General features: G+C 45.9%; 4 protein-coding genes across 13 annotated transcripts in view; 3 read left to right on the forward strand and 1 right to left on the reverse strand.

Annotated features, from left to right (window-relative positions):
• Nucleotides 1-3,081: 3,081 nt before the first annotated feature.
• LOC138765252 (laminin subunit beta-3-like) overlaps nucleotides 3,082-27,191 on the forward strand; it is a 145,810-nt gene continuing 121,700 nt past the window's right edge. For 7 of the 8 annotated variants that reach the window (XR_011358548.1, XR_011358547.1, XM_069942275.1 and 4 more), the window contains exon 1: nucleotides 3,082-3,171. The gene's annotated coding sequence lies outside the window, so the exon portion shown is untranslated. Of the gene's footprint in view, nucleotides 3,172-8,620; nucleotides 10,288-27,191 lie in introns of those variants that run through there. The other variant, XM_069942268.1, reaches the window with a different exon arrangement.
• LOC138765553 (uncharacterized) lies at nucleotides 3,291-4,487 on the forward strand. Its single transcript, XM_069942585.1, has one exon. It carries the CDS (start codon nucleotides 3,291-3,293, stop codon nucleotides 4,485-4,487), a length of 1,197 nt encoding a protein of 398 aa, XP_069798686.1.
• Nucleotides 5,883-6,698, forward strand: c5h1orf74 (chromosome 5 C1orf74 homolog). Its single transcript, XM_069942586.1, has one exon. It carries the CDS (start codon nucleotides 5,883-5,885, stop codon nucleotides 6,696-6,698), a length of 816 nt encoding a protein of 271 aa, XP_069798687.1.
• The window catches only part of traf3ip3 (TRAF3 interacting protein 3), a 31,229-nt gene continuing 16,988 nt past the window's right edge, over nucleotides 12,951-27,191 (reverse strand). For 2 of the 3 annotated variants that reach the window (XM_069942279.1, XM_069942278.1), the window contains 7 exons: nucleotides 26,351-26,488; nucleotides 24,591-24,735; nucleotides 22,442-22,504; nucleotides 20,391-20,441; nucleotides 20,190-20,302; nucleotides 18,958-19,068; nucleotides 12,951-15,618 (listed from right to left, as the gene is read on the reverse strand). In XM_069942279.1, the coding sequence (XP_069798380.1) occupies nucleotides 15,463-15,618; nucleotides 18,958-19,068; nucleotides 20,190-20,302; nucleotides 20,391-20,441; nucleotides 22,442-22,504; nucleotides 24,591-24,735; nucleotides 26,351-26,488 (777 nt within the window). In that variant the 3' untranslated portion in view covers nucleotides 12,951-15,462. Of the gene's footprint in view, nucleotides 15,619-18,923; nucleotides 19,069-20,189; nucleotides 20,303-20,390; nucleotides 20,442-22,441; nucleotides 22,505-24,590; nucleotides 24,736-26,350; nucleotides 26,489-27,191 lie in introns of all 3 variants that reach the window. The other variant, XM_069942281.1, reaches the window with a different exon arrangement.

The raw sequence follows: 27,191 nt of genomic DNA on the forward strand, positions 1-27,191 counted from the left end.
GTGGCTTGGGGAGGACAATGGTATAGTGGTTCCCTGAGGTGAAGGGACGCAAATGCCCTCACTCGGCCTTGGCCACATTGGCCATTGGGTTGCTGGAGCTCAATGTGTCCCTCCCTCTCTCCCCACCTCCCTGTTCTCTGTTTCTTCCCCCCCCCCCCCACCAGTGGTCTCTGCTCCCCCTCCTCAGTTCCTGTTTTACCCCCTTTTCCAGTCCCCGTTCCACACCCCCATCCCCACTTTCACCCCCCTCGGTCCCTGGGCATAGTGTGGGCCCCATATAAAATTTTGGGCAAATCAACCCCTCTGCCCCACTTAACTAAAGAGCCCACATATGTTTATGAACGGGATGATGGATTGGAATTTCCTAATTTTAGATTTTATTACTGGGCAATCAATATACATAATTTGCTTCTTTTATTACACCGATAATCAACTTGACCACCCTCCATAGGTAGAAATGAAACTGAATTTTACTAAAAGCTCTTCTATGTTGGAAATTTTAGGGTTTTTTTTAAATCCTCTTCTTTATATAAACTAACTGATAATCTCATAATTAGACATAATTTGAGAATATGGGGACAATTTAGAAGGTTTTTTGGATTTCAGAGTTCTCTTGCCAGCCCTATTATGCCCGCTAATTACACCCAATTCACCTACAACCCCCAGTACATTTTGAATGGAGGAGGAAATGAGAAAATCCACACAGATATGGGGAGAACATACTGACAGACAGCGTAGGATCCAAACCCCAGTCCCGAAGGATATAAATTGGGCTGCATGGACTCACCTGTTACCGTGCTTTATGTCTACATTTTAAAAATCAATTTAAAAAAATGCCAGGAACAGAGAGCTTGAGTTAGAGAAGTACAGCAAAGAACAGGCACTTTGGCCCATCTCATCCATTCTGACCTAGTTGTGTTGGCCTGCATTTGAGTGGTGGTGAGTGGTTGGATCGGCTGGATCTTTATTCCCTGGAGCACAGGAGTGTGAGGAGTGTGGTGGTTTGTATCTGGAACAAGCTGTCAGAGGAAAAGACAAGTGGGTACAATAATATTGGGACAGATTTATGGATAGTCCAAAAAACACCATTGTAGAAGATGCAGAGAACATACCGTCCAGCTGCAGGAGGCAGAAAGCAGGGGTGAACCCCTATTTCAGCATGGATACAGGGTCGTTCAGGGAAGCTCTTCCATGCTGTCTACCCCAGCTGGTCCCATTTGCCAGCATTCGACCCATATCCCCAGTTCCTATCCATTTCCCAAACTGGACTAGACCAGAAAGCAAAATTGTTAAGCATAGATCAGTTGGGCCAAAGGGCCTGTTCCATGATAAACGACTGCATGACCTGTGATTCTGTCGTTTAACGTTGAGCTGTGTTATCAAATGTTATCTATGTTTTTATCCACCAGGGCAGCTATTTTCAACAGGGACCAACAGCACTGAAACTACAAACTATTTTTGATATTTTTTAATGTTGTTGTAGAAGTACAGAAGAAACCAAAATGTGAGTGCTTCATGAGGAAGGGGCTCATAAACTTGGAGAGGAGACCTAAGGCGGGCATAGCCAAACCAAGGTTGGGAAGGTTTAGTTTAGAGAGTGGTGAGAACAATCTGATCACTTGTGCCCACATCAACTCCTTCATCATGGTCCAGGGCCCCAAAAAGGCCTTTCACATGAAACAACACTTCAGCTGGACATCCGCAGGACTGATTTACTGCATCTGCTGCTTCCTTTGTAGAGAGACAGGTCGCAAACTGGGAGGTTGTTTTGCTCAGCACCTCCGCTCCGTTTGCAACCATTGCGACCATTTCAATTCCAATTCACACACCCAGACTCACGTCTGTTCATGGCCTGATATACTATCCTGCAGATTTGAGGAACAATGCCTTACTTTCTGTCTGGGCACCCTCAATACAGATGGCATGAACATCGACTTTTCTGCTTTCTACTAAACTTGTTCACATTGACTTTCCCATCCGCCTTACTAGTCTTTCTAGTTCTCCCCTCTCTTCCCCTTCCCCACCCAGCCATCCCTCCTCCCTCTCATTGGTCCTGTTCCCCCCTCCTTTCTCCATCAACCATCTCCTGAATATTTATTCAGACACCTGCCAGCATTGAATGTTACATTCTCAATGTAGTATTATGTTGCAGTAATGGAACCTTTACCTTTAATTTCTCACACGTTGATGAAGGGTTCAAGCCTGAAACATCGGTAATGTACCTTTGCTACATAAAGGACGCTGTTTGCCCTGCTGAGCTTCTCCAGAATTTTGTGCCTTTACTTCAACAACGGGGTCTGCAGATTTTCCATCAGATCACAGTGACCAGGACAAGCTGTCCCTCCATCCACTGGTCTTCCACCGCTGCCAATGGTAGTGGGAGTGCCAGGAATAGCCTTCAGTGACGGGAAGTGGATGGCAACGGGGATACGGGCCAAACGCCAGCAAATGAGACCAGCAGCAATGGTCAATTTGGAAGAGCTGGGCTGAACGGCCTAGTTCCATGCTGAGTTGGTGGCTCATCACTGCTCGCCGCCTCCTGCATCTGGAATGGTCAGTCTCAGTGTCTCCAGTTAAGGTTCCCCAGTGGGTGCAGAGGCGGTGAAAGGGTCACTGGGGGCCTGAGATGGTGAAGGGGTCACTGGGGGCCTGAGATGGTGAAGGGGTCACTGGGGGCCTGAGATGGTGAAGGGGTCACTGGGGGCCTGAGATGGTGAAGGGGTCACTGGGGGCCTGAGATGGTGAAGGGGTCACTGGGGGCCTGAGATGGTGAAGGGGTCACTGGGGGCCTGAGATGGTGAAGGGGTCACTGGGGGCCTGAGATGGTGAAGGGGTCACTGGGGGCCTGAGATGGTGAAGGGGTCACTGGGGGCCTGAGATGGTGAAGGGGTCACTGGGGGCCTGAGATGGTGAAGGGGTCACTGGGGGCCTGAGATGGTGAAGGGGTCACTGGGGGGCGTCGGCGGTCATGACGAAGCGAACGCCCGGACCTGCCCTCTGGGACTAGCCCCGCCCCCTCCAGACAGGCCCCGCCCCCTCCAGACAGGCCCCGCCTCCAGCTTGTCCCACAATGCCCCGCGCCCGCCTCGGCCCAGTATGGCGGCTCCCTCTCCCTGACCCTCGGGCCGCCGGGACCTTTGCTCATCTTTCCGCCGGTACCGGGGACAGGAGGTGAGTTCCGGGTCACATATCGCGCCTCACCCGGCCCGCGGACAATGAACCGGTCGGCGGATTGGAGAGGGTCTCCATGGAGACCCCCAACCCGATCACGGACCCCCCCCATCCCGATCATGGACCCCCGACCCCCATCCCGATCATGGACCCCCGACCCCCATCCCGATCACGGACACCCCCATCCCGATCATGGACCCCCGACCCCCATCCCGATCACGGACCCCCCGACCCCCATCCCGATCATGGACCCACCGACCCCCATCCTGATCACGGACCCCCCCGACCCCCATCCCGATCACGGACCCCCCGACCCCCATCCCGATCATGGACCCCCCGACCCCCATCCCGATCACGGACCCCCCCGACCCCCATCCCGATCATGGACCCCCCGACCCCCATCCCGATCACGGACCCCCCTGACCCCCATCCCGATAATGGACCACCGACCCCCATCCCGATCACGAACCCCCGGCCCCCATTCCGATCATGGACCCCCCAACCCCTCTCCCGTTAACGGACCCCCCCTGACTCCCATCCAGATCACGGACCCCCCAACCCCATCCCGATCACGGACCACCCCCCCCATCCCGATCACCGACCCCCCGACCCCCATCCCGATCATGGACCCCCGACCCCCATCCCGATCACGGACCCCCCCATCCCGATCATGGACCCCCGACCCCCATCCCGATCATGGACCCCCAACCCCCATCCCGATCACGGACCCCCCCATCCCGATCATGGACCCCCGACCCCCATCCCGATCACGGACCCCCCCCATCCCGATCATGGACCCCCGACCCCCATCCCGATCATGGACCCCCGACCCCCATCCCGATCATGGACCCCCCCATCCCGATCACGGACCCCCCCATCCTGATCATGGACCCCCGACCCCCATCCCGATCATGGACCCCCGACCCCCATCCCGATCACGGACCCCCCGACCCCCATCCCGATCACGGACCCCCCGACCCCCATCCCGATCATGGACCCCCGACCCCCATCCCGATCATGGACCCCCGACCCCCATCCCGATCACGGACCCCCCGACCCCCATCCCGATCATGGACCCCCGACCCCCATCCCGATCACGGACCCCCCCGACCCCCATCCCGATCACGGACCCCCCGACCCCCATCCCGATCATGGACCCCCCGACCCCCATCCTGATCACGGACCCCCCCGACCCCCATCCCGATCACGGACCCCCCGACCCCCATCCCGATCATGGACCCCCCGACCCCCATCCCGATCACGGACCCCCCCGACCCCCATCCCGATCATGGACCCCCCGACCCCCATCCCGATAATGGACCACCGACCCCCATCCCGATCACGAACCCCCGGCCCCCATTCCGATCATGGACCCCCCAACCCCTCTCCCGTTCACGGACCCCCCCTTTCTCCCATCCAGATCACGGACCCCCCAACCCCCATCCCGATCACGGACCACCCCCCCCATCCCGATCACCGACCCCCCGACACCCATCCCGATCACGGACCCCCCGACCCCTAAACTGATCATGGAGCCCCCTCCCCCCTATCCCGATCACTGAGCCCCCTGGCCCTATTGCTCTGTAAGCCACGGTCACTGGTGGTTCCTCTTCTGGCAGGCTGTCCCCGCAACCACAACTTACCTGGGTCTGTTTACCATCCATTGGAATGAAGCTAAACACCACCTGCTGGAGGAGTTACAGAGGCCTAATGTTGTTAACACCATCTACCCCGGTTTCTGTTGGTCCTCTCCCCCATCTCTTTCCCTATCGCAATGTCTCCTTTGCCTTCACAGTTACCCCCGACCCCAATCAATTCTCAGCTTTTCTCTCCTGCCCTCCTGTCCATTCCACCTATGGCCTTGGACTAAGCACTTGCCCCTTTTTCCCACCCCCCCCCCCACCTCCCCAAAAAGCCTACCTGGTTTTTTGCTCATACCTTGATGAACAGCCCAGGCCTGGAATGTCACTTATCTACCTTTGCATACTATGGACACTTTGTGAGACCAGCTAAGTTTCTCCAGCACTTTTGTGTATTATGTACAATCACAATACCTGTACATTTTTGTGTTTCACTCCAAGATATTGGTGAGATTGTACGTGGAGTATTGTGCACAGTTCTGATTTCCTGTTTAATGACTTCCATCCTTCAGCGGGGCAAAGGTGCAAGACTATTCTATGTTGTCCCAACACCAGTGGTGTTGGCAAACCATTTTAGAGCCCATCAAGCCTGCCCAATCATGAGCTAATCCATTTTCCCTCTCAGTCCCACTGCGCGGCCTTCTCCCCATAACCTTTGATGACCTGGCTAATCAAGATCATATCAATCTCTGTTTTAAATACACCCAATGACCTGGCCTCCACAATCGCCTGTGGAGACAAATTCCACAGATTTACCACCCTCTGGATGAAGAAATTCCTCTGCATCTTTTGTACTAAGCAGAAACCCTTCAATGTTGAAGTTGTGCCCTCTTGTCCTAGGCTCTCCCACTATGAGAAAAAAACCTTTCTACTTCGATTTTGTCCATGCCTTTCAACATTTGGCAACAGTTTGAGAAATTGGGAGGTCCCTGCTCAGTGTCAGAAACTTGGAAGTGAGCAGGACCATGGGGAGGCTCCCACACACTATTGGAGAGTCCAGGAGGTGGGAGAACTCCAATTTACAGAATCTGCAATCCCTGGTATCTCTTGTATTTCACAGTAATTATCACCATGGTGGATGCTGCACAGAAGGAACAACTGATCTTTGTCACTCAGAAGTCTTTAAGGATGAATCGAAAGAAACATTTTTCAGAATCGCGCTGCTTGCAGCTCTTTGCTGAAATCCTAACTGTAGATTCAGGATTAAAGCCTGCTTTCTTATTTGATTATTGTTTATCAAATGCAGAACAGATCCAAGAATATGTCCAGGAGCTGCAACAAACTGGGCTTCTCTCTGAAAATTTGCACATCCTCAGCATGCAAGAGAATGTCTTAATAATAAATTTAAACCGAATCATCCAACACTTGGAAAGAGCACTGCAAGAAAATGGTGTTCAAGTCATTGACGTCTCTGTGCACAGAGAGAATCCACAGCTCGCTGAGACGTGGGTGACAAAACAAGTCAGGGCCCAGGTGGATATTATTTGGAAGCACTTGAAATCGCAGGTCATTCAAACAGGGGAGAGCAAACCAGGTTTGGTTACTGCAAGTGAGATTTTCTCTTCAGAGTGGAACCTCTGTACAATGTTTGGGTTTCTCCTCGGGTTCCCTGCTTCATACTGGTTTGATTTTAACACGAGTTTTGAAAATTGTTTAAGTATGACTCCACTTCGGGCTTTCTCGGTCTCTGCTTTTTGTCCCAGAATCACCAAAAACCTCAAGCATCGAATGTACTCATTCAGTGTCCCAGATATTCTGTACTTGGATTTGCAGAGCGCTATAAAGACTTGGCAGAGGGAACTGCAGTCAGACTTTCAAACTCAGACCATGTTCTCCCATCTCTGCGTTTCAACAGAATCTGTATGTCTGTCTGCAGTTATGTTGTGAATATTAACCCCAACATTCATCCTTGATGCAAAAAACTTTGCATTAAGAAAATGACATGTAAAAAGTTAGTATTGTTGATGGGAACAACATGGACAAAGAGAGGAGAGATGGACAGGCTTGAGAAATGAATTCCTGAGTTTAGGATCTTGGCACCGGAGAGAGCAGGTTGCCCATGGTGGGATAACTCAGGAAGCTGGAATTGGAAGAATGTCAGTTTATTTATTGTCCATCTCGAATTACCTGGTGAGAGGCAGTAGCCATATTAGACGCCAGTATTTTCTTACTAATTTTGTCCTTGAAAAGCCTGTTGGCTTAGTCCATTGACACTTCCCAAAATTTCATCGAAACGTGGAGAATCTATCCGTGCTTACATTTATAATGTAATTTCTGTTTCTAAGTTAGACGTACAATAAAAGGAATCTGTTCCATGTTGTCACAACACTTATTGTGCTGGCAATCCAATTTTGAAGTTCCTTGCGTGAAAGCTGCTATAGTACGTGCTGCTGCCAGAGCTACAAAGTATTAATGTAAAACAAGTTGAAGCAGTGCTGATAATCCTCTCTCTTGAACACCACTCTTCTTGGGTACCTGGGTAGCACAGGGGCACAGCAAGGCGAGAACTGTCACAACTCCAGTCATCCAGGTTCAATCCTGACCTCCAATGCTGTCTGAGTGGAGTTTGCATGTACAGTCTGGGACTACACAAGCTTCCCCCACATACTCTGGTTTCCCTCATTTCCCAAAGATGTGAATTTGCCACTGTAAATTGGTCCTATTAAAGAGGTTAAGGAGGAATGTGGGGCAAAAATGGGATGAATGTCAATTTAGTGTAGGTGTCTGCATAGTCCGGGAGACTTCATTGCTGTAGTATGACTGACTTTGTAATTAGAGCAGGAGACCACAGTCAGCTGCGACTTCAATGTAATCAGGATGTTGATGAAGGTCATGTCTACAAGAGAGGCCACTTGGACTTTTACAGAATGTAATTTGAAGGAATTGAACTATTTATTTTCACATGTACTGAGCTATCGTGAGTCAGGGTTTTACAGAAGAGAAGCAAACCCTTTGGCCCATCTTGTCCATGCCAACCAACTTTTCTGCCCGCTTCCCTGGAATTGGACCATATTCCTCTAAACCCCTATCCATATAAGTGTCTAAATGACTTTTAACTGTTATAACTTGTACCTGCCTTTACCACATCTTCTGGCAGTGTGCAGTTTTGGTCACCAAGCTGCAGGAAAGATATCAATAAGGTTGAAAGAGTGCAGAGAAGATTTACTAGAATGTTGCCTGGACTTCAGGAACTGAGTTACAGGGAAAAGTTGAACAGGTTAGGACTTCGTTCCCTGAAGTGTAGAGAATGAGGGAAGATTTAATCGAAGTATTTAAAATTATGAGGGGAGCAGACAGGGTAAATGTAGGTCGGCCTTTTCCACTGAGGGGAGGTGAGATACAAACCAGAAGACATGGGTTATGGGTGAATGGGGAAAAGTTTAGGGGGAACAAGAGAGGAAGTCTCTTCACATAGAGAGTGGTGGGAGTGTGGAACAAGTTGCCAGATGAAGTGTGAATGCAGCCTCAATTTTAATGTTTGAGAAGAATTTGGACAGGTACATGGATGGGAGAGGTATGGAGGACTTTGACCTGGGTGCAGGTCAGTGGAAATTAGCAGTAAAATGGTTTGGCACAGTCTAGAAGGGCCAAAGGAGTCTGTTTCTGTGTTGTAGTGTTCTATGGTTCTATGTACTCATCATGCTATGTGTGAAAAAGATGCCCAATTGGTCCTTTTTAAATCTTTTCCCTCTAAGCTCTAAGATTTAATTAGTCTTGGATAAAGACTTTGCTTAAGGCCTTTTTGATTTTATAAACCTCTGTAAGGTACACCCCCCCCCCCCCCCCCCATTCCTCAGTCGCCTAATCTGCAGGAAGAAGTTTCCCAGCCTATGCAATCTCTCCCAGCCTGCCAGTCGCAGAACATTTGTAGATCTTTTCTGTCTCCTTTCCAATGTAATGATAGCTTTCCAGTGTGGTCTCACCCATGCCCTGTACGTTAAAAACTTTAATTTGCATAAATAGGGAGGGTAAGAAGAAATAGGATGTTGCATGGTATAGCACACATTCAGGCACTTTGCCCACATGCCTGTGATGAACGTGATGTCCAAATCAGCCTAAACCTCTGTTGTTCCACGTACCATCTTGACTTCATTCCAGTACCTATTCTCAGAATCCGCTGCCATCCATTCTCTCTGCACCAATCCCAACTTTACTATCAAACCATAGACAAGGGCCGTGCTGTAGTTTGGCGCACAGACCTCTGCCCTGCTGAGGCCAGACCATAACTCTCAGACACCTCCTAATACTTCTTCAACAGGACCCCACCAAGGAGCATCAGGTGACCGTCTCCCACATAATCACTGACCTTATCTCTTCTGGTAATCTCCCTTCGGCAACCTACAACATTGTTTCCCAGCCCCACACTACCAGGTTTTACCTCGTACCCGAGATCCACAAACTGAACTGCCCTGGTAGACTCATCGTTTCTCTGTGCTCTTGCCCATTGATATCATCATAGCCCATCTCCATTTTGTTCTCCTTGGCACAGTCTCTTCCCACCTACATCCAGGACACCTCACCTGGTCTGTCTCCATCACTTTTAAGTGTTCCGTTCCATGGGTGGACCATCTGATGTTTACCATGGATGGCCACTTCCTATACACTTCCATCCCTCATGAGGAAAGCCTCAAGTCTTCCTGCTTCTTCTGGATAACAGCCTAGCCAGTCCCCCTCCACCCTTGATAGCTTCTCCTTTGGCTCATCCCACTTTTTCCAAATCAAAGATGTAGCGATGGATATTGTATGGGCCCCAGCTAAGTCTGTCTTTTTGTTGGCTATGTGGAGCAATCCATGCTGGTGAATGTGGGCTCAAATTTAACACAATGCCTCTCATGAGTTTATGTACCTTTATCACTTCACTTCTCAACCTCCTGTACTCCAGAGAAAACAACCCCAGTTTGTCCAAGCTCGTCCCATTATTCATACCTTGAAACCAGGCAACTTTCTGGGAAACCTCCTGTCCCCTTTCCAAAGCCTCCACTCCCTTCCTGTAATGGGATGACCAGAATTGTACAAAGTATTTCAAGTGCAGCTGAACCCACAGCTCCCTGATATTCCACATCCTGCTGGAGACATAAACCTCTGTCCGGACTGACATCCTCTCTGCAAGCTGAAAGATCTTAACCTGAAGCACAGCTCAGCCCTGTTGCCAAACCCTCTGCACTTGCCCTCAATCCCTGCCGCTCCAAAATAGCTGCTCCGCTACACCCATCTGTTCTTATTGGCTGCTGTGACTCCAAAAAGCCAATCACAATTGAGCTTTTCCTCTTCAAAGCACAGGTTCAGCCAGTCACTAAACTATTTTTCAAGTCCCTACTACTTTTTGGGGGAAGCCTGCAGTCTAAATTTTACCGCAAAACTCACCTCATGAATTTGATGTCCAGCTGATGATGCAGGCCACATTGCTCCACGTAAAAGCACCTGGACTAACGTGCACAGGAACCTAAACGGTGCAGTGTAAACGACCACAAAATGAGTGAGTATGTTAATTTATGTAGACATTTTCACGGATTTTTCCAACATTGGTGTCTAAAAAAAACACTAATGTATCTTATTGTTACAAAAGATTGACAGTGGTGTTTTTGTGTAGTTTATTGGTAATGGAGTAATTATGGTCAGTAGGAAATCTAATGGTTTTTGGCTGTGGCTCAGTTATTGAACCCTTGCTTGTGACTGAAGTTTATGACTTCAGTTCCAAGATGCAAAGTTATCCATGAAGATTACTGGAAATAAAATATTTGTTCAAATTGTAGTCATTGGTAGTATCTTTTCATACTGAATTGTGTTGAGTAAGTCAGAGCCTCCTTAATTTGACAGTATTTTTCTTTTATGAATTTCTAATTTTTGTGATTTTATAATTTTTTGATTGGGAAGGGAATCAAGATTTATAGGGCGAAGGCAGGAAAAGGGTTGGAAAGGATAGTAAATCAAGCTTGATGGAATGTTGGTTTGGGCTCAATGGGCTGAATGGCCTAATTCTACTCCTATGTCTTAGTCCAATACTTAAGGTAATAGTAGCAATTTGTTTAAATCGATGAATAGTTGCAAAGATGCAACTTTTCCAGTTTTCTTTCCTCATCTCTTCTCTTTTACATTCGAGTGGATGTCTTTACCCAGATCACTCCTGGTGCCTTCGGGCAGTGTGAGAGAAATGTACTGAGCAACAGCATCCATGAAACTGAAATGAGACTCATCAACCCAAGGCATTGCCCAGCAACTCTACTGTTCTGCACCCTGCACCAGCAAAGATGTGTTTATGAAAGAAATAACCAGAGGTGATGATCTCAAAATGTTAATGTTACATATGCATCTTACAACGAAAAGTACAAGAACTTTAGTTGGCACTTTTTTCAAGTTAGTAAATGCTCAGGACTTTCTGTCCTTTTTCTATGTTTTGTTGAATACAGTGCCCATGGCACTGTTCTGAATTTAACAATGTTTCCAAATAAATGAAATTGCATCACTGATTAATTAGATACTGAAGTAAGGAGAATCCTAAACTTCAGAATCACATAAAGGCAGCAGGACCAGACAATGTACCTGGTTAGACTGTGCAGACTAACTGACGAGGATCCTTGTGGAGATCTTTAGCACATCATTGCAGCAGTCCATCGTCCCCATGGGTTTCAAGGCAGCCACCATCATCGTGGTACCAAAGAAGGCGATAGTAACAGGCCTCAACCATTACCGCCCAGTAGCACTGACCTCCACCATAGTGAGATGCTTCGAGTTGCATGGCTGGTGTAGTGATTAGTGCAAGGCCATTACAACTCCAGTGATTGGGACTGGGGTTTGAATCCCGCACTGTCTATAAGTATCTGGTATGTTCTCCCCGTGTCTGCGTAGGCTTTCCTCCAAAATGTACCGGGGTTACAGGTTAGTTGGGCGGCAGAGGCATGTGGGCCAAAATGGTCTATTACCATGCTGTCAGTCTCAATCAAATCAAGTGTCTGGTGATGGAACACATCAAAATGGACCTCCCAGAGCATTGGACATTTCAATTCGCATTGCAGTAATGATGCTTGTCTCTCTACTCCGTACTGATCCACCTGGAAAATGATGCTGTTCATTGTCTTCAACACAAGTGTTTATACCATCATACCCCAGAGGCTGGTGGGGAAGCTGACTTTGATGGGACTCAACATCCCTCTCTGCCCTTCTCTGTAACTGGATTATGGACTTCCTCAGGGAAAGTCCACAGTTCGTCCAGGTCGACAGCAGAACATCGAGCACCATCACGCTGAGAACTGGCGCACCTCGGGGCTGTGTGCTCAGTCCACTCCTATTCGCGCTACTTAGCTGCATTGTCAGATCCAGCTCCAACAGTTTCATCAAAGTTTGTAGATGACACCACAGTCGGTGGTCTCATCAGCCACAACAATGACTCAGACTAGAGAGAGGAGAGATGGAAAATGGTGCGTGAATAACAACTTGAATCTCAATATGGACAAGATGAAGGAGATGATTGTGGACTTCAGGAGGACCATGGGTGACTACTTCCCACTACACATTATTAGCTTGGAAGTGGAAAGAGCAGAGAGCACCATGTTCCTTGGAGTTCACTTAAGAAGTGACTTATCATGGACACACATCTCCTTACTTGTCAGGAAGGCACAACAGTAACTGCTCTTCCTTAGAAGGCTGAGTCAAGCAAGGTTACTGGCCACCATTCTGGCAACTTTCTGTGGGAGCTCTTTCAAGAGCGTCCTGGCCGGCTGCATCACAGTGTGGTACGGTTGCTGTAGAGCATTGGATCGGAGGTCAATCCACATGACCACAAAATCGACAAAGAGGATCACTGTGATTGCCCTCCCACACACACACCCCTCACCATCAATGTGATTTACCAGGATCATTGTTTAAAGAGGGCCCCTACCACCCCACACTCAGCATCTTCCAGCTGCTTCCATTGGGAAAACCATACAGAAATATCAGAGCCTGAACCACCAGTCTGAGGAACAGCTTCTACCCACGGGCAGAGAGATGCTGAACAACTGCTAAAACCCCTCTCCACGATTGTATTATTTATTAAGAACATTTATTTTAATATATGTACATACATACTGTGCATATGTACCATTTGTCTGTTGTTATGTTGCAGACCAGCAGCAATAGAAATTCACCAAGAGATTGTTATGGTTTTTCTTTTAAAATAATATATTTATTAATAATATAACAACTTATCTAAAACTTAACCCTTAACTATGTGCGAATGTGTGTGTGGGATATCCAAACCATTACCGTTTAGGCACAATTCTGGAAGTGATTCCAAAGTTCAGTCTTAGAAATCCTGTGTTGAAACTTAGACTTTCGAACTGATGCCCAGAAGTAATTATGAAGGAGGTGAGAGACTGAGTGATCAGATTGCTGAAAACTCACGAATCCTTGTCTAGTTGCTTCCAGAGAATTGTCCTTTCATTCGAATGGTTGTCACAGCTCCCCTTTTACTTGTGTAGGGGAAATGAAAATTCCATGATGCTTCCAAAACCCAGGCACGGGTCCATCAAAATGACCAACACAATGGTCACCGTAGTTCAATAATTCCCCTGATAAAGAGAATTAACAGAATTGTCCATTTCACAGAGTTATTCCACCTTTGTGTTTATCAGATGACTGGCTGATCAATACAGAAAATACTGTTTCTTTAAGTGTCCCAATCATGTGACTCATAATCACATGACTTCTCTCACCATCTGGTTTTCCTGAATGAAAAACTAATGTTCTTAATGGAGAACATCAGTTTGTTAATAGTTGGGACTTGATGGTGCCATGCACAACATTTCTGTGAAATGTCATGTTTACAATGTTTACCGCCTGCTTCACTCCACCAAGTCACACTCACTAAATAAAATGGGAGATTGTAAAATCTGTATGTCTGCACTGTGATCCAGAGAACGCTGTTTCATCGGGTTGTACTGGTACAATCAGATGACAAATAAAGCTGAGCTAAACATAGAAACAGTCCCTTTGGCCACAATATTTACGCCCACCTTTTCGTTCATCTACACAATCCCATTTTTCCACATTAGATCAGTTTCCTCTGTCTTGCCTATTTAAGTGTATGTGTAAATGGCTCTTAAATATAGAGATCGTATCTGACTCCACCAGATCCTTTGGCAACACAGTACAGATATCAATCACTCTTTCTGTAAAAAAAATCAGACCCCCTTTAAAGCTACCCTCTGATATTGAAATTATGCCATCATGTTTACAGTATATACCCTTACCCTAGGGAAGATTTTGACTATCTATCCTGGCAGTGCCTCCATAGCCCTTGGTCTCCTTCACAAGACCAGCCTTTCCAATCTCTCTCCATAACTAAAGTCTTTCAATCAGACCACATGCTCTGCACTATTTATAGTGCAGTCTCATCCTTCCTATTGAGTGGTAGTCAGAACTGCACACAATACTCCCAAGTGCAAACTAACCACTGGTTTGTAAAGTTGTAACTTAATGTCCCAACTCTAATATCGTATGCGGAAGATTGTCAAGCTAAGTTTATTATCATCTCATTGTACAAGTACTACCCGACAAAACAGCATTTTTAGGTCCTCAGTGCAAATCGGAATAACTTACCATACAGACAAACAGTCAACATCTCATATGCAGGACAAATATTCATCTATTACAAATAAATAAATATTGTTTCATGAATATGAGAGTCTCAGATAGTCAGTGTGAGAGGTTCCTTTGGTCATTCAGCATTCTCACTGCCTGTGGGAAGAAGCTGTTCCTCAGCCTGGTGGTGCTGGCTCTGATCCTCCTGTATCTCTTCCCCGACGGGAGCAGCTGAAAGATGCTGTGTGTAGGGTGGAAGGGGTCCTCGATGATTTTGCGTCCCTTCTTCAGACAACGATCCCAGTAGATTACATCATGGGGGGGGGGGGGGGGGGGAGGGAGGTGGGTTGTGCATTGGTATTTGTTCAATTATGTTTGATACTGTTGTTTATGAAAAGATAATGTTTTTTTATGTACAATGAAGTACGATGGCCTCAGTAGATTACCCATTTGAAGGTGTTTGCCATCTCCACCAAGTCTCGGCACTAGAGGGGTGGGAGGGGGAGCTGGGGAGGCGATGTCGTGCACTTTATAGTCAGACAACAAAATGTACACCATTTTGTTTATGTGTTCACTATCAGGACGTGAGGCTCACTGATGAGGCTAGTATTGATGTCCTTGCTTTTTGGCCCTGACAACATGACAGCAATTCACCGTCTTAACAATTAAATGGTTTGTTTAACCAAACCAGAGTGTGATTAATGATCACACCAGTCCACGTTAAGTAAGGACTGCAGATTTTATTTTCCGAAGGCAATGGTAAACTAGATTGGGATTTCTAACATTTGGGTCAGTTCAGGTTTACCTTTAGCTAGAGTAAGTATTATTAATAAATTTGAGTTTGCTTAGTTTAGAGTTTCAGATTCTTTGGTTACTACGACTCAAATGTATGAGTTCATGGGCAGAATGAAGAAAATATCACGGCCTAGTTGAATTCTTGCTGCATCTAAGGAATTGGTCCTTTGAGCTGCCGTTTAATAATACTCAGCACAGAGAGGTATAAATGAGCAAGCAGCGTCTCCTTGGCATTTGCCTAACTCTAGTTTGCAATATTCCACATAACCAGTACATTGATATTTTAAAAAAAGAATCATTATTTCAAATTTGATGGGAGTTTGGTGATGAAAGGCATTTGCAAGTTTGATAAGATGTCTTCGAAAGGGATTTTGTCCCGATTTGCCCACAGCACAGCAAACCCTACTACCAGTGCTGCCATCAGGAGGAAGGCCACACATCGGCAGCAGCGCCCCTAGAGAAGAGAATGAAAAATTACTATTTTTATTAAAATTATTATTAAAAATCAAAAATGAAATTGGTACATTACTACATCATCCAACTGTAAAATCTACACACCTACCTGTGGCTGCAGAACAGGCCCTGATCTGGAAACATTCATTCAACATCTCACAACTTCACTTCTCTTCGTTGGTCGGGAGATATTCATTATTCCTCTAATTTACCATTTTCTATTTCTGCTCATCGTGTTCATAAATAATTCCAAATGAATTTTTAGTTGCTGAACAAAGCTTTGGAAATGTATTTCAATGGCAAATTAACTAACCATAGTTACCAGATTAACTAACCATAGTTACCAGATCATTGTGGTTGTGTTGCTGGATTGATAATCCAGAGATCTGCACCAACCTCCCCTGAGAGAGGATCTTGAATCCCACCACAGTGACTGAGGGATTTAAAAACAATGGATTCAATCCTCAGGAATAAAAAAACTACTCTGCGTAATAGTGATTTTGAAAATGGCAGATTATTGCAGAAAAAGTTCAAGAGCCAGATAGCTGTCGGATAAAAACTGTTTTTAAACCTGGGCCTTCATCCTGAAGGTAGCACTGAGAAGAGGTTGTGACCAGGAGATGGGCGTCCTTCATGATGTTGTCTGCCTTCTTGATGGCAGTGCCTCTCATAGATGGCTGCAGTGGAAGGGAAGTCAGAGCCTGTGATGGTCTTGGCTGCATTTGCTACTTTCTGCGTTCCTGGACATTTGTATTGCCAAGCCAGGCTGTGATGCCACCAGTCAGTATACTTTCCACAGTGCACCTGTAGGTGTTTGATAATATGATGATGCGCCGAGAAAGATCTGAAACATGGACTGGCAGAAACTCTCCACTGCCTTCTCATCAATGCAACCAGGCACATGGTTCCACAGCCTCCCATCCTAAAATCAACATTAAACTCCTTGGTCTTGGAGACATTGAGAGCAAGATTGTTGTGGCATCAACCAACTCCATTTTCTTTGATTCAATGAATATTGAAAAGTGTCTTAAGAGTTCTGGTATAAAACACAGACGATCCCCCCCCCCCCCCCAACTGTTTGACCAGCTGAGCTCCTCCAGCAGATTGTTTATCATTGTTCTAATTTCTACCTATAATACAAGAATTTTTGCTCTCACTGATCCTGTCATATTATGCGAAGACATTGAGCAACTGTCATCACCAAAATACCAGAGATGACAAAAGTAGCACCTGTAAAGATTATTGATTCATTTGGGAAGTACTCATTCAGTTAAGCTTCGAAAATAAAAAAGTTTTGTCTGATAGTTCCCAAATCATGAAAATGCAATCATTTATTTAGAGGTTCACTGAATTTGCTTCTGTTTTGAGAATTTCAAACCTTAACCATCAAATTTTAATGTTCTTAGATTGGATGGAATATGAAATACTTGATGGTGGTTTGTTAAAATAACTTTGCAGAGAAAGGCTTTTTCACTGTGACTGGTTATTGTCAGTGTTTGAGATGTATAAAATCGTAATCTCATAGGAATCCTAAAAACATATAAAATTATGAAAGGCATAGATAAGACAGAGGTACATAAGTTGTTTCCATTGGTGGGGGAGACCAGAACCAGGGGACATAGCCTCAAGATTCAGAGGAGTATGTTTAGAACAGAGATGAGGAAGAACTGCTTGTCCCAGAGGGTGCTGAATCTGGAATTTGATGCCCATTGAAGCAGTGGAGGCAACCTCAGTTAATATGTTTAAGACAAGATTGGATAGAGTTTTATATAGTAGAGGAATTAAGGGATATGGGGAAAAGGCAGGTAGGTGGAGATGAGCCCATCATCAGATCAGCCACAATCTCAGTGAATGGCGGAGCAGGCTCGACGGGCCGGATGGCCGACTCCTGCTCCTATTTCTTATAATTTTATGTAAATTAGGAATTTGCTTGACTGTTGACTACAGAATTGTACAGCAAAGAAGATGCTGCAGATACTGGTTTACAAAGAGCCTCTATCATTTATCTGAAACACTAAGACCTTTAAAGTATTTAATCATGGGTATAAGATTAACTCGGATTGAAGCCAGTGTTAGAATGTTTGCTCCCAGATGGTCTCGTGAGTAAAGGTCACCTGATCACTTCCAGGTTTCATACAATATAAATATGGAATATTACCCCAGATTCTCATGCAGTGTAAAGAACCTGGCCATGAACTAACTGGATTAAACATAATCTGCTGGAGGAACTCAGCAAGTCAAGCAACATTATTGGAAGAAAAAGAATGGTCAATGTTTCGAGCCAAAACCCTTTATTGAAGTTGGTTAAATGTAGTCGAGAAGTCCACTTAACAATGACAAGGTGGGAGGGCAGGACTCGGGGCCCTGTATGGGATTGGTGAACCAGGGACTGATAAAGCATGACTGACAGAGGCATCTGATTAGCAGATGCCAGACAAAAGGAGAGGAAGATGAGTCACACAGTGGGGGGGGGGGGGGGTAGAGATTAGAGACAAAGATGGCCAGTGCTGGGGCCTGAGAATTATATTTGTCTGGCACAGCATGTTCTTACCCTGAATAACTTCTCATTTGATGTCTCATTTCCTTCAAATCAAAGATGTAGCCTTGGGCACTTCTTGGGTCCCAGTATTCCTGCCTCTTTTTTTGGTTTCATGTAACAGTCTTTCCTCTGAACCTTCCACCTCCCCTGTTAAACTGGTGACTGCATTGTGGCTGCTTCTTGCACCGTGCAGAACTCATCAATTTCACCAACCTTGCACCTACCTCCACCCTGTTCTGAAATTCATTTGGACCATGTCTGGCACTTCTCTCCCCTTTGTAGATCTCTTTATCTCAGGAGACAAGCTATACATTTACTACAAACCCAATGAATCCCACAACAGTTACCCTGACTAAGGGAGAAAGGATGAAAAAGAGAGACAGAAATGTTGATTGAATGGGTGGAGATTCAGATGGAGTATATCTTGCACTTTGGTATCTGTGCAGGTATCCAATGCAATTCCAACAAAACATCTTTGGGGCTCTGTCTTTTTAAATTAGTGTTGGCAAATTATTTAAAAAGGGCATCATCAAATGATGTTGTGTAACAGTTTTGTTGGATTCATTTATGGCTCAAATTGTTAATGATGATAAAAATTCCAGGCTAGTTTATATACACTGCTTTATTAGTCACTACAGCACAACATCGAGGACTGGACCCTGTACAGTGCTGTAGTGTTCTATGTTCAACTTCCTCGAGGAAATGGGGTGAATGTATCTGTTGCTCATTAGTTGTTAACCTCTGGTATTAGTTTGGCCATGTCTCACCTTGCTTTGAGACGAGGTGGTTTCAGAACCTCACCTGAACACGTCTCTTTTGAAATCTTCCTGGCTCATGCTGAGGCTCCGGCAGGTGTTTAAAGGTGTGATGCTCATTCATCAAAGCTGCAAGCTTGGAGTGAAGCTCAATGCACTTGAGGGTTGACAGGGAAGAGATTATAAAAATTAGGAAAATAAAACAGTTCACAGACGCAAATAACATTTCTTTCCAACAACTGCCAGTGATAAAGTTCAACATCCTCCTCAATGTACCTACTGAAAATACATCAGTCCTTCAATGAGAAGTGATTGCTCCACAGCTCTTACAAAATCTCTATCTTGCTACTGACAGCATTACACCAACACTACTAAGGATCTGTCGCCATATCAGACAACTGCAGATAGTTATTATTTATTTTTTCCTCTTCTTTGTACATTTGTTATTTTATTTAAATTTTAACTTAGACACACAGCACAGTAACAGGCCCTTTCACCCCACGAGCCCATGCACCCAATTACACCCAATTAACCTACATCCCGGAACATTTTTGAAGGGTGGGAGAAAACTGGAGCCCCAGAGGAAACCCACATAGACACAGAGACAACATACAAGTTCCTCACAGACAGGGTTGGATTCAAACTCAGGTCGCTGGTGCTGCAACAGCGTTGCACTAAATGCTACGTTAACTGTGCCACCCAATTATAAGGCAGGAAATATAGTCGATCTCAAATCACAGTACAGTGGAACCCCGTTATAACGTGATGGTTTGGGTCCAAAATGTCGCATCGCGTAAAAAGGGTTGTGCTAAATCAAGGTTTCAATAAGTTGTTGTAGCTAGAGTTGAAATTAAAATGAATTAATTTTTAGTAAACTGACCGTCCCCATTTGACATCCCCGCTGCTCGTGGCAGCTCCCTGCTGCAGCCCCAAGTACCATGAGCTCCAAGGACCCGCACTTGCACTTGGCAGCTGCTCGAAGCCCGAGTCCAATGACTCATCGTGCTATATCCAAATTTGTGTTCAATCGGGGTTCCATTGTACCTTGTCAAATGTTGCTGTTTTCAACATCACACAAGCAGAATTTATCGATTCCCAGCAAGTAATGTCAAATATCACTGTCCTTTAAAGGAAATTATTTCAAAGAATGGTTTAATTCAGCATGTGTGTTTTCCTAGAGTGAGACTTGAGTTTGATTTCTCTGAGATTCTGGGTGAAAGGTGTGCATTGAGCATGTGGGCTGGCACCTTGCAGTCCTGGGGGAGGGGTCATTCTCACCTCCTCCTGTTTTACATGGAGCTGGCATGATTGCCTTTCCAGTTGGTCAGTCAGGTGTCTGATCTCCAGCTGAAGAGCAACCTCGCGCTGCTCAGTCCTGGCACGAAACTCATCTACAACAAATTAGAGTCCACGTTGGGAATAAAATGCAAGCAATGAAAGTCGTAATTACTTGGGTGTTAGTGTGAAGTCTCAACTCACCGTTCTGCTGCACAGCTTTTTCCTGCTCACTGACTTTCTTCTGTAACACGTCTGCAGTTTGAAGAAAAGGGTTACCATCACGCAGAGTAATGGTCTTATCCATAGAACTTCACGCTCACACCGGACAATTAAGTACAGAGATAGAGCATGGTAACAGGCCCTTCTGGCCCATGAGCCTGTGCAGCCCAAATAGACTCAATCATCCTACTAATTGTACATCTTTGGAACATGAGAGGAAAACCGCACAGTCACAGGGAGAACATCCAGGCAGTTTGCAGTCAGTGGTAGATTCAAACCTGGGTCGCTGGCACTGTGTAATAGATTGCAGGATCCACTATGCTAACCATACGTATTCACCCACCACAAACTATTGCAGTAACCTCGGTGACTCCTTGCAGCCATTTCAGTGTCAAAGGATTTCTCAGCAAAAGGCCGGAAGCACATTTCCACGTTTTGGCCAGGAAAGGGTCATAGAAATTAAGGATAGGCTTGAAGGATGGTTGAATGGCCTTCTGGAGGCAGTGACTGGGAGATTCCCAGGAAGTAGGAGACTCACCATGTCAGTCACTTTGTCTTGTCACCAGCTCCTGAGCTCTGGAATACCCTTCCTGAAGCTGTCCACATGTCTCCTTGAACACTTTCCTTAAATCCGACCAAAAATGGCCTGAAGCCTTCGTATGATTTCAATGTCATTGTGTGTGATGACATTGGAAAAAAATGTCTAGAGACAATGAGTTCCTCTAAAACTCCATAAATTTATGGTAATAAAGAGCTTCTCATTAAATTTAGCAAACATTTTCAAAGGAGCAAATAGCAAATAGCAACTGTGACTAATCTGGTCATTGTGACCCAAGTCTCGAGACAGGGTCCCTGCCTGAAACATTGATACCTGCTGATCTGCTTGAATCCCTCCAGCTTCTCGTTCCTCGCTCATGGATTTCAGTGTCTGGTTTTTGTATTATCTCTGACAATAAGCATCAGTCATCACCAGGACTTGCACCCAAACATGTGAAGCAACACTTCACCTGTACATCCAGAGGACTGATCTACTGCATCCGGTGCTCCCTTTGTGGCCTTCTCTACATTGGAGGGACCGATCGTAGAGTGGGAGATCATTTCGCTCAGCACCTCCTCTCCAGTTGCAACTACAGCGACCTTCCAGAGACCAACCACTTCAATTCCAGGTCACACTCCCATTAACATGTCTGTCCATGGTCTCATGTACTGTCCCACCCTGACCACCCACAGATTGGAGGAACAACACCATATTTTCCGTCTGGGCCTCCTCCAGCCAGATGGCATGAAAATTGACTTTACTGCCTTCCACTAAACCTGCTGGCATTCTCCTTCCCCCATTTCCTGCCTTTCCCCTTCTTTCATCTACACAGCCTTGCCTTTCCACCACCCCTCCCCCCCGCGTGATGCTGTCTCCTCCCTCCCTTCTCCACCTATCATCTCCTGCCCCTGGCACTACCCCACCCCCCATCCTTCCCACTCTTTTATTCTGATGCTCACCGGCATTTTCTCACATCTTGATGAGGGACTCAAGCCCGAAACGTTGGTTCTGTATTTTTACCTTTGCTACATAAAGGAGACTGTTTGATCTATTGAGTTTCTCCAGCATCTTGTATTTTTACTTCGACAGAATTCTGTGATTTACTTTCATGTGCCGACTTTCATGTTTCGATCATCATGTTTCTCCAACATTGTGTTTTTACTTCAGCCACAGTATCGGCAGACTTTTCTCTGAGACTAGTCCTTCAGCTCCCAGCTCATAACTGATCACCGAGACCAGCTTTTGTTTGGGTTCCTGAAGTAGTAACCGAGCTCTAAACTGTTCCCAAAGTGAGGAAGGATGACCCAAGTATTCAGCTCCAGTACCAATGAGCCAAGGGTGTAATACAAGCACATTCACCATTGTATAACTTGCAAACCTCAGCTGTGTGTATTAATTGTGGGCTGTGGTTTTGAGTTTGAGTTGGTGTGGGTTGAGCCTTTTTCAATTGTTATACACACTTGGTATCAATGCTGCAGAAGGTATCTGCACTTACCCTGTAGATTAATGATTGTAGAAACCATCCTTTGTTTTTGCTCCTCAGCATCTTGTAGCTCCTCTAGGGGAGAAAAAGCAGTCTCTCTTTATTTTCCACTCACAATGTAACAGCATCAGCTGTGTTGGTTCAATGGGCAGCACTCGTGCCTCTACGGCAGAAGGTTGGAGGTTGTTCCAGCGACTCAAGCCTCAGCTCATTCACCAGCAAGGTGATGAAGTACTGCTCTGCTGTGTTTCCGCTGGTTGCACCATGACACTCCGAACATGGCTTGCAGGCAGTAAAAAAAACATTTGCAATGTCAGGGTCACTGTCCACCCTATCACTAGGCCCTTTTGGATTGCCTTCTAAAATGGGGTTAACTGAGCAATTTAGTAGGTTGAAGACCCAGATGCAGGGCTATTTGAAAGGGCCAAACTGGGCAAGCCCGGTCAAAATCAGACCTAGACAGGGAACCCAGTAAAACTTACCTGGGTGTCCTCCTCCACCTATTTGAAAGGGGAAATGGCTAACCCAGTCACTCTGAAACTTTTATCAGAAAGAACATGGGGAACAAGGGATTCCCTGCGGCTGTGTGGCACATCATTCACCACGTCATTGCTGGGGCGGGATCCCCCTTAAATCACTGGGTTGGTGATTTAACAGGTAGGTTAGGCTGCTATTTGAAAGGTGCAACTGTCTCTCATGATTTATAAACCTCTTCAGGACTCCCCTCAGCCTCTGACACTCCAAAAAAAAAATGTCCCAAGTTTGTCCAATCTCTCCCCATAACTCATACCCTCTAAACCAGGAAGCGTCTTCTGTACCTTTCCAAATCCTCCACATCCTTCTTCTAATGGGGTGACTAGAATTACACACAGTATACCAGGTGCAGACTGTCTAATCCTGTCAGAATTTGCCTTCCACCAATTTAATGCTTTTCTACAAGAACCAAAGTTATCCTTGTCCATAACTATCTTGAAACTTAAAGAAGATTGATTACTATTCCCAAAATATCCCCCCACTGGCGAGGCTCATTTACCAATATAAGGTCTGGTATGGCTGGCTTCCTCCAGGCTGCTTCAAGAAGCTCTCCTGGGTGCCCTAATTCTGCCCCGTCTCAGGCACAAAGGATGTGCTTGTCAATGTTGGGGAAATTAAACAAGACTTTGTTACTTTTGTAAATCTCCGCAATCTGTCTACATTTCTGTCCCTCCACCTCCCAGTGGCTATTGGCAGGCGGATAGGACAGCCCCATCATTCTTATTTCTGATCTCGACTCACCCTGTGCCACCGATATGTCCTCTCTGAATGACACTCTCCCTTATTAGCAACGTAGCAATGCTATACCAACCCTTCTCTTACCCCTTCTATCCAGCCTAAAGCCCTGAGAGCCAGGAATATAGAGCTGCCAATTCTGTTCCTCTTGCAGCCACGTCTCTGTAATGGCCACAACATCATAAATCCAAGTACTGATTCAGACTTCCTCCTTTCATTAAAGAAACACTTCAGCCCTCAGTCTTGTGGTGACCACTCACCCATCCTGTCCTTCCCTTCAGGTTTGATGGCCCCGGAATCTGCCATCCTCTCAGCTCCTCCACCTGCTGCTCAACTTCTCACCTCCACGAATCTAGTTTAAACCTTCCCTGATAGCACCAGCAAACCTCCCCTCCCCATGAGGATAGTGAACCCCCTCCAATTCAATTGGAACCCATCTTGTACAGGACCCTCCTCCCTGGAAGAGAAACCAGTGATCTAAAATATCTGAATCCCTCCCCTTCTGCACTAGTTCCACACATTAAACGGCCCTATCTTCCTACTTACTGCTTCACAAGCATGTGGCATGAGCAGTAATCTTGCTGTCTGTATTATTTATTACATTCTTATGGTACAGAAGAAGACTGTTCAGCATATCAGATCCATACGAGCTCCAGTAGATTAATCCCCTCAGCCCCATTCTCCTTTCCTCAGTACCTTTGAAGCTTATTCTCCTTTACTTGTCTTTCAGCTCTGCTCATTTTCCCATGAACCCACATTGAAAGAAAACTTTAATTAATCTACGCACTTCTTCAGGATTCAGTCTGAATGTCTATGTGTATTACAGAGCGTCAGTAGTTGGATTTTCCAGTGAGCAGTTGACTTCCTTCCCAGTTCTCCCAGACACACATACCTCTGCTAATTAGAAGTTGCTCTTGCTTGAGTTCATTCTCTTCTTTTAAGGAATCAATTTGGTTCAAGAGTTTCTGGGTTTCATTTTCTACGGCCTCCAATTTGCTCTGTAAATCTCTGAGCACCACACCATCAGTTTCTGCTCTCTGGAAAAAATATCGAGATGAAAGGATGAGGGAGAAAGAATTTAAAAAAGTAGTTGTATAAAGAGTTAGCCGACCATTTTGATGTCACATGAAAAGCTAGCCAATGAAGATGCTCGAAATGAAAACAGAAAATGCTTGGGATACCTGGTAGGTTGGGCAGCATCTGTGGAGAGGGAAACAGAGAGGTAGAGAAATATGAGTCCACAGATGCTGAAATCTGGAGCAAAATCCAGCTGTTGGAAGAGCTCATCTGGTTGAGCAGCTTGTGTGGAGGCATAGAAACAGCTGACATTTTGGATCGAGAGTGTGATTCAGGATTGTTTTGGGACAAAGTGACGAGTCAGTCCATCTCTCTCCACAGATGCTACCTGATCCTCTGAGTTGCTCCAGCTTCTTATTGTTTGCTCAAGATTCCAGCGTCTGCAGTCCCTGTGTTTCATTCATCAGCAATATTCATTGGAGACTCTCATAGTCACTAAACAATCTATTTATTTATTTGTATAGATTAAATACTTGTCCTGCATATGTATTAATTGTCTGTATGTGTGTCTGGTTGTATGTCTGCATGTTTTGCACTGAGGATCGGAGAACGCTGTTTCATCAGACAAAAGACAAAGGAGGAAAAACCCAACACCCAACCCCAACCCACCAATTTTCCCCTGCAACCGCTGCAACCGTGTCTGCCTGTCCCGCATCGGACTTGTCAGCCACAATCGAGCCTGCAGCTGACGTGGACATTACCCCTCCATAAATCTTCATCCGCGAAGCCAAGCCAAAGAATTGTGCAATCAGGTGACGATAAACTTGAATTGACTTAGCAGTCACCTTTTGACATCGAGCCATGGAGAATTGGGCCAGCTGCAGCGGAGAGAGGATGCGTGGTCTCGGCGGGAATCATGGACCACCCCTTTCCTTCCTTCACAGTGGAAAATGCCAGTCCTGAACTGTCATCTCCTAAAACTACTTCCATGTCAGTGTGGACTTGCCCAATAACAACTGCTCTCAATTTACTCCCCTGGCTAAAAAAAATGACTCCCCTGGCTGTTATCTAATCTTCTCAGAATTTGCCCTCCCTGATTTAGTGCTTTTGTACAAGACCCAAACTATTTTGAAACTTAAGGAAGAATGATCTCTATTCCCAAAATAACTCCCCCCCACCCCACCCCACAATGTCAAGGCTCATTTGCCAATACAAAGTCTAGTATGGTTGGACTATGAACATGGAGCCAGAGAGAAGTGGGCCAGCTGCAGAGGAGAGAGGATACAGGTCTTGACCTGAAGCATTGGCTATCCCTTCCCCTCCACAGATGTCCGGGAGCTCATTTCTTTCCTGAGAAGGAAACAGGTTAATGAGATTTCATCCTTGGGATATATCCATTTGAGTGTTCCTCAGGAGGCAAGAAACACACAGCAGGCCAATCAGCATTCATTGAACGCAAGAAATAGGAGCAGGAACTGGCCATTCGGCCCGTCGAGCCTCGCATGCCATTCAATGAGATCGTGGCTGATCTGATGGGAGGAGCAATAGAGTTCATGTTTAGCTCTGAGATTCACTGTTGACTGGGAAAGAGGGAAAACAAGACTATAGAGTCAAGGTGCGTCATCAGGAAGTTACCTGCAGCTTGCTCTCGATGACATGCAGTCGATCCGTGGTCTGTGCGTGTTGAGTGGTCACTTCAGTGCAGTCAGAGATTGCTCTATAATAAGACTCTCTCCAATGAACAGATTCCTGCTTTGCTGTTCTCAATGATCTCTGCAAACACAAATGCTTAGTGTTAACCCACCTCTGCCAGACAGCTTTTTAAAACCACAGGATATGCAGGCTCCTTGGAGTGCAGGAAGGTGGGGGAATGATCTCATAAAGGTGAGCAAGATCATGAGAAGAATAGATTGGGTGAAGGCAGGGAATGGGAAGAGATCAAAAGCCATAGGGGTGAGATTTTTACACTCCATAGTGTGGTGTGCATGGAGCGGGCTGCCGGAGGAGGGTGTCAAAGATCATGAGGAGGGCAGGAGAATGGGGTTGAGAGGAAATGTACACCAGCCATAATTCGAATGGCAGAGCAAACTCAATGGGCTGAATGGCCTATTTGTGCTCCTATGTATAATGTTTCAGGTGGAGACTCTATATTGGATTCCATCTCTCTCCACTAACTGGCTGACTTCTCTGTGACACGATGTCCAAAACGTGTCTGCTGGCAAAATACAAGAATTGCAGATGCTGGAATCCTGAACCAACAGAGAAAAGCTGGAGGGACCCAGCAGGTCAGGCAGAATCTGTGGGCGGAGAAACTGTCAAGCCTCGGCTCAAAGACCACTTGTTTCCGGTTGAAGGATTTGCCCCTGAAACCTATTTCTGTTCCCAGATACTGCCTGACTTACTGGCTATTCCCAGTATTTTCCATTTTAATTTTAGATTCTAGCATCTGCAGTTTTGTTTATTTTCACAGGTTCTA

This window comes from Narcine bancroftii, chromosome 5 (genome assembly GCF_036971445.1).
Source record: "Narcine bancroftii isolate sNarBan1 chromosome 5, sNarBan1.hap1, whole genome shotgun sequence".
Classification (NCBI taxonomy): Eukaryota; Metazoa; Chordata; class Chondrichthyes; order Torpediniformes; family Narcinidae; genus Narcine; species Narcine bancroftii.

Bases quoted from the DNA above. Each gene is read 5' to 3' on its own strand.
- LOC138765553 (XM_069942585.1), top strand. From the start codon at position 3,291: ATGGACCCCCGACCCCCATCCCGATCATGGACCCCCGACCCCCATCCC.
- c5h1orf74 (XM_069942586.1), top strand. From the start codon at position 5,883: ATGGTGGATGCTGCACAGAAGGAACAACTGATCTTTGTCACTCAGAAG.